The sequence below is a fragment of the Mirounga leonina genome, unplaced genomic scaffold, assembly GCF_011800145.1.
Source record: "Mirounga leonina isolate KUSES-001 unplaced genomic scaffold, KU_Mleo_1.0 Mir_115, whole genome shotgun sequence".
Lineage (NCBI taxonomy): Eukaryota > Metazoa > Chordata > Mammalia > Carnivora > Phocidae > Mirounga > Mirounga leonina.
This window is the reverse complement of record NW_023270268.1, coordinates 87,385,255-87,392,703: the sequence shown is the minus strand read 5'-3', so window position 1 is coordinate 87,392,703 and position 7,449 is coordinate 87,385,255. Positions and strand designations below refer to the sequence as shown.

At 44.4% G+C, this 7,449-nt stretch overlaps 1 protein-coding gene across 7 annotated transcripts in view; it reads left to right on the top strand.

Moving 5' to 3' along the window:
• The window catches only part of KALRN (kalirin RhoGEF kinase), a 648,894-nt gene that overhangs the window by 342,544 nt on the left and 298,901 nt on the right, over positions 1-7,449 (top strand). For 5 of the 7 annotated variants that reach the window (XM_034999993.1, XM_034999994.1, XM_034999992.1 and 2 more), the window contains exons 12-13: positions 2,502-2,710; positions 5,993-6,167. In XM_034999993.1, the coding sequence (XP_034855884.1) occupies positions 2,502-2,710; positions 5,993-6,167 (384 nt within the window). The remainder of the gene's footprint in view (positions 1-2,501; positions 2,711-5,992; positions 6,168-7,449) is intronic. The other 2 variants (XM_034999991.1, XM_034999997.1) reach the window with 1 other exon arrangement.

The following is a 7,449-nucleotide window of genomic DNA, read 5'->3' as shown; positions in this document are numbered from 1 at the left end:
TTTCTTTCTTTCTTTCTTTCTTTCTTTCTTTCTTTCTTTCTTTCTTTCTTTCTTTCTTTTTCTTTCTTTCTTTCTTCTTTCTTTCTACTTTCCTTCCTTCCTTCCTTCCTTCCTTCCTTTAGAAATATCTAGACTTTTCAGTCTCTAGGCTTTCCTTAGACATCCCAGGACAAAGCAGCAAAAACAGCAAAGAGAGGCCTAGCTCAACCTAGCATACTGAAGGACCAAATCCAGTGTTGATCTTTTACCAATTCTAGTGGTAAACACTTTACCAATTCTGCCTTCTAGTGGGAACTGGAGGCGCTTGCATCAAAAGTATCTTTTAAATATAATATCTATCACTTCCCACATGCTAGGCACAGTTTCTAAATGATATATATAGATACAGATATCTATATTGATAGATAGAGATATAACTTGCTTATTTGTGTATATGTACACACAGACATACACACACGTGTCAACTTATTAATAATATTTACAACTCTGTGGGGGTAAACACTATTATTATCCCCACTCTACTGATAAGGAAAACTGAGGTGCAGAGAGGGTAGGTTATCTGCCCAAGGTTGTCTAGCTGATATGTGGTAGAACTTGGGGCTTAAAACTCTTAACCATTATGCTCTATTGCCTCTCTATAAAATAATTTATAAAATAATAAATAATTTTTCAGAGAACCCATTATCTTTTACCCAGGGACTTCAGCACCTGTAGAAAATGCTTTTGCTCTCTAGGCAAAATGAAATAACATGAAGCAACAGCAGCCAATATCCTGAACTTCCTGGTTTCAAACTGATTTGAAATAAATACGTTCATACATGTAGGAATATGTATCCCAGCTTCTATGGTCTGGAAAACTTGTTTTGTGTTTTTACAATAAAAAAAGGTTTTTTGTAAAGGAAATAAACTGAATTACAACTAGATTGTAAGCTGCTAAATGACAGGGACACTGAATAATAATAATTTGTATTCCTTATAGCAATCATCACAATGCCAAGGGTTTATTAATAATTCTATATGTTTACTTAAAGCATTAATAATAAGTAAGTAATTTAATTCCCATAATCTTTGATGAGCAGAGCAGATCTTATACCCATTTTGTAAATTATAAAACTGAGGCTCAGAGAGTTTCTCAAAGGTCATTGTTTATACCCCACCCCCTTATATGCTGTCTCTAAGGCTTGTTAATCTTGTTAACTCAATGTCTTCTGCCATATCTGGAGCCTTTCCCACCTAAAGAACAAAGAATAACTTGTCTGAAATCTGGAGACTATTTTTGTCACTATTATTTCTTTTCTTATCCCTAATTACAAAGGCCATACCTTGATTTATTTACCATACTGAGAACTAACTAGATGAAATAATATTCTTGAGGTGGATATTTATCCATGTTTTTAACATAGAAGACTTACAGAAATGTTAGAACCAGAAGGTAATTAACCTTTATTTTATTTAGTGCTTTCCTTAACCTATTTTACACATGAAGTCAGAGAGCCAAGGGTGGAGTGATTTACTCAAAGCCACGATGAGTTAAAAGAAAAGGAGCCAAAATCCACATCTGATTCTATCCATTTTCTCTCTGTACTGTTTTGGTTTTTTTTTTCCTGGTAGAGCGCTGAGCTTATCTTTCTGGCTAGCCAGGTGAAGATTCCTTATTTCTAGGCAAGCATCAAACTCATCTTTCCCTTCATCATTTTATGAGCATGCTCAGTAGGAGTATTAGGAGTAGAGCCCTGTGGCAGACCACTGGAGACCTAGTTTCAGTATGAGGAAGAGCTATCATTTCATGGGTTTTCAGTAATTCAGTCCAGCTCCTCATCATTTCCAGTGCTTATTCTGTTCAAAGCATTATACTTAGCACTTTTAAAGTTGCCTGACCAATAATATCACCCTGGCTGCATTTCAGTGCTTGACTGTCATGGGGAAAATGGCTCATACTTACATTGAAATTAAGATAAGCTACATTTTTAGCATTCAACCTTCTAACCAACCTAGCAGCCCTGAAAAGAACAAAATAATTTAGCATAACACATATTTTTAAAATTAATCTTCACTTGGTTCTTATTGAGCATCCCATTCCTTTTTTGCATGTTTCCAAAATCATGATACATTTCTAGGAATCAGCATCTAGCAGCCTGGAGTGTGCAGAGCCCTCCTTTCTGAAAGATGAAATAATATATGTCCCTCACCAGTCCTCTGTTCTTCCTAGCCTCTCCAAGATGAGTGATCCCCCCTGCTCTTTGATTGCAAGTTTCCCTGAACCACAAGGAAGTTAAGCCAGAGGTGGTTCCCATCCTTAGGGAACGGAAACATTAATGGAATGAACTTAGCAGAGATGAGCAATGAATATAAACATAGGTGTGCTGGTGAGAAGGACAGTCTAACATGTCACTGACTGGTGGAGGGTAGGTTGGATGACCCCTATCTGACTTTCTTGCCCTGGCCCCTGCCCTGACCTCTCCTGTCTGCCCTGAGTGGGGTCTCTGCTCTCTCCCCCACAGCTGTGGACATGGATGGAAGACCTTCAGAAGGAGATGCTGGAGGATGTTTGTGCGGACTCAGTAGATGCGGTCCAGGAACTGATCAAGCAGTTCCAGCAGCAGCAGACCGCCACTCTGGATGCCACGCTCAACGTCATCAAGGAAGGCGAAGACCTTATCCAGCAGCTCAGGTCAGCGCCTCCCTCCCTGGGGGAGCCCAGCGAGGCCAGGTCAGCATGGGCAGTGGTTTCCAGTGGGAAATGCCCTCGACTAGATGTGAGATAAGTCGTGTCCCGGTCTTGGTTCAGCCACAGCCGGCTTTGTGGTCCTGTGTGAGCTTCAGTCTCTCCCTCTGTCAGATATGAAAAAGCCTGGGCCATACCCAACTTGAGTTTAGGATGAAATAGTAAATGGGAAAGCTCTGGTGTTTCAAAGAATTACGTATGATTCATGATGTTGTTTAGCAATCAGTAAGTGACATAGACACAAAAATTAACAACATTAAACCGAAAATAAGTAACATCTTCATGAAGAATTATGGAACTTTTGGTTATGTGGAGAAATAGCCAGTATGGAATATAGTGTTCTTTGGCTTCTGATCTTGGGCTGAACCCTGAATGCTAGTGCCCCAGTTGGCAAAAATGGTTGGCTTTGGCCCCATGGGGATCTAGAGAATGTGTGTCATTATCTCACTCCGCTCTCCATTACCCACATATGACCTTTCCACCATTCCTTGCTGCCCAGAAAATACAACTCCCTCTGTATCAACCTAAACAAACATAACTAAGAAGGAAAATCCTGTTGAAAACCTTACATTCATTTAGAATCATCCACACCATTGCCTCCTTTCTGTTGGCATCAATATCTAGCTTCCTGTCCCTGTCAAGGGCATGGGCTCCTCAGATAAAGTGCCACGGGGCCTTGAGGAAGCCCTCAGCACCACCCCTGTGCCCAGGTGCTGTATAAATAGGACTTGATGATGCTAATGATGTCTGCCCACGGGGACTTGTTCTATCCTAAAATCACCGAGTGCTGGGACCTCTGCCCGCTCCGGACAGAAATAATCTCATCAGCAAGTCCCAGGCCAGCCCTGGGGCCTGAGGGAATTACTTGAATTGGAGAAGGTTTTTCACCACCCCCGTACCAGCTGTCCAATTAGACAAACAATGAGAACTTACCTTGAGATAGCCCTGGCACGTTTTTCTGTTGGAAATTAATTGTGTCAATTCTAAGCATGCACATGAGATGTTTTGGGTCCTCCTGTTGCATACTAACAAGACAGCCTCTTTCCCTTCTTCCCCCAGTTCATCTTTACTAATATGTAATACATGAATTTTGTCTGCCTATCTAGGAAACCCTACTGAAAAAAAATTCCAAATAGCAGTCAGTCTCTTAATCTCTCTGGCCCTCAGCTGTTTCATCTGTGTAATTAAGGAGGTCACTCCAAGAGCTCTGTCAGCTCTAGAATTTTGTGATGGTTTTGTGTTTTCTCTCCAAATACTGTTCACAAACTTGATGGGTTTCGTTCTGTGTGGGTTGGGTCTATGGGGATGACCCTTGCTCTCACCTGCCAACCTTGCATGATGCCTAAGGGCTGAGGGTTACTCTGTGATGGCGAAGGCCTGTTTCTACAACTTAAACGCCATGGATTTCAGAGAGGACCCTAGCTAGCTGTGTGACCAAGAACCACTGGTGACCATGTACGCCCCCACTAGCCTGACTCTAGCCCAGGCTCCCGTCCCTGATTTCAAGACCCGCCGAAGAGGAAGAGAGTGGAGAGGGGCACGAAGCCTCCTGCCCAGCAGAGCACACATCTTCTCTCAATCTCCCTGACTCTTCTGGCACTCCTCACTGAAGCACCTCAGGTGGTTTTGGCATCACCTCTGTGATTCCTAGTGAGTGTGATGCTGACTAGGTGCCGTGCAAAACGGTCAGAAATCATTCTCTTCCTTCTGGAAGCTGCGTGATGGAAAACAGCCCGAGAGGAGCAGTCAGAAAGAACAAGCATATCCTCCCAACAGCAAAGTGCTCAACAAATGCATAATGCAGAGGATCAAGTACATGCCTTATATTCTGTTCATGATTGGGTATCTGTGCGGCGGTGGGGTTTTGTGCCCAAATAGGCCAGAGGAGAGGGAACTCTCAGAATGACACAAGGAGGGGCTCCTGACCACGGGCCTTATGCCCCCTTCAGAAACAGTGTGGGCTCAGACACAGCTGCTTCTGAGACAAACACAGGCTGACAGGACTGGTGGTCAGAAGGCCTACTGATGATTTTGCTCTTGTCCTTCTCCTTTGTACATTGTATAAGAAACCAAGAGGCCACAAGATAATGAATGTGCCCCTTTATTGTAAGCTTGAGGGCCCTATAGACTCTAAACGTCTGAACACCTGTAATTGTCCTATTATAATGATCTCTTTGAAGGTCTCACCACCCCTTACTTCTCTGAGCAGCTCAACATGTTTTCTTTTGGTTCCTGTCTATGACATGTCACCTCCCCCCTGCCACTTTCGTAGACTCTACTGCTCAAAGAGTGCAGGCCTCCCACTGCTTGGCTGGGTTCCTCCTTTTCTTATAATGCCCAAATCAGAACTCATCTTCTTTGCCACCTTGCTGTTGCCCCAGCCTCTTGTGCCCCTACCCTCTACTCTCCACAGCTAGGCCTGGGCCCCAGTCAGTGCTTGGCACTTCTTCTGTGTCCTTTCAGGATTCACGGCCATTCACACAGCTTGTTTCTGGTCACAGAGCACATTCACATGCGTGGTCTTACTTGACAGCAAACCACAAAGTGAGCTGGGCGGGGGGCGGTGGGGGGGCGGCTTTAAGTCCACTTGACAGGAGGCAGCTGGGGCTCCCGGAGGTGATTTCCCAAGGCCACAGGCCCCTGTGTGTCAGAGTGGGGACTTAATCTGGGCTGTGGCCTCTAGAGCCCATGCTTTCCTCACAACAGCCTGGAGCCTGGGTCACAGCACAAGCCCATAACTTTGGCACGGCATTGTCAAGTGGATGAATAATTCTGGTAGCTGTGATCTCATTTTATTTAACAAGGATCCTGTGAGGTAAAACTAGGAAGGGTGATTTTTTTCATATGCCTTTAATTTGCCGACTCTTACGCCTTGTGATCAATGTGTCTGCTCTCATGCATGTGTACGTGTGTGTATTAAACCTGTGCATCAGAGGCTGCATGTATGTGTGGAACCGGTCCAGCTCCCTAATGTATTCTGCTTTGGAGAGCCCTTTCCGTACATTCCTTTGTCTGATCCATCTCCCAGTTCTGAGGACTAGGAGAGCAGCTAGTCTCAGAGCTGCAGTGCTGTGAACCTCAAAGATGATACACGTATCGTTGGTTCACCTGCTAAAGACAGTCCCAGGGTCACAAGAGGAGTTTGATAAATGTCGTGAATGACCCAGTCGATTCACATCCACCTTGCTCAGATGAGGAAGGCCCCCTGCCCCTATATCACTTTTAACATGGCAAGGCCTCTCCCTTTCCCTCCCTACTCGGCCACAGGGACTCGGCTGTGTCCAACAACAAGACACCCCACAGCAGCTCCATCAGCCACATCGAGTCAGTCCTGCAGCAGCTGGACGATGCCCAGGTGCAGATGGAGGAGCTGTTCCACGAGCGGAAGATCAAGCTGGACATCTTCCTGCAGCTGCGCATCTTCGAGCAGTATACCATTGAGGTAGAGGTGGGGAAGGTGGGCACTGGGAAAGGAGAGGAAGGGGAGTCAAGGAGAGTTCTGGGGCCGCTGCATACTGCCTGCTTCCTGGTCAAAGGCACTGCATCGGGCTGGGAAGGGAGCATTGGGCAGTACCCTATGGGAATTCGAGGGGATGGTGCATCAAGGATACATTTTTAGACTCAGCAAATTCCCAATTCACATTCTACCTTGTTCTTTTCCTCTGTCCTTCTCACCTGCTCTGCCAAGCAGAGCCTCTCTGTTTCACTTCCTGTGTGGGAATTACTTTACTGAGAAGGCTTTTGATGGGATTATTTGGACCCTTGGTACTTTGCTTCCTGAAAGACCGTGGCATTGGCTATTTGAGTTGGTGATTGGATGCTTTAGCTTCAGGAGTAGGTAGGTGTTAAAATTTGGAGGCCTCCTCAGCTGATGACTAGAGGTCAGGAGCTAGATGAAATCACAGAGCAGTCAGGAAGTCAGGAGCCATGGGGAGAAAGACCTTTTCTTCAGTTTGCTTTGTGCTTACCAAGAAAGTAAGTCTATGCTAAGGCCATCTTGGTTCAACTCATGGACTCCTCAGTTCCTTCTGGAAAGGTCAGAATCAGATGTTCTAATATATTTATATCCCCTTTGTGATGCCTATTAATAATGTCTGTTCCACATAATATCCACCTTTTATTATTTTCTACTTTGAAACAGTAACTAAAGCCAGGCCAGTAGGGTTCCTGGGGTGTGAAGAGTATCCAACACCCAAGGCACTTTGTCCTTTTCAGGGATGGGAAAGGGTTAAATTAAAGAGGCACTATCTTCTCTTTGCTCCCTGCTGGTGTGGTCTGAGGGAAAGCACTCTCCACCCATCATTTTTTAAAATTTTGTTTTGCATTCCAACCGGCTCCTCACAGTTGGGGCTTCTGGGTGTCTGGGAATGAGCTTCCCAACAATATCTGTGGAAACTTCATGAAACTGGTTTGGACGGAAATGACTATTTTTTTTTTTTTTTTTTAATGTTGCAATTCCCATATCCCAATCCTAGTCCCAGCTAGGACCTGAGAACTGTCCTGGCAAAAGATACTCTTCTTCAATTCTGTGAGCAACAGAGTTTATATTGAGAATCACAAATATTAAAAGGAAAGCAGTCCTGAAACAATCCTTCCTATCCCTGTCTTACAGTCTTTTTCTTCTTATAACCACACATCTACTTTTGCCTCCCTGGAAGCCACTGCAATTTCTTGCTTGAGACTACCTGTTCAAAAAGGGGCATTCTGGACAGTTTCCAGAACAA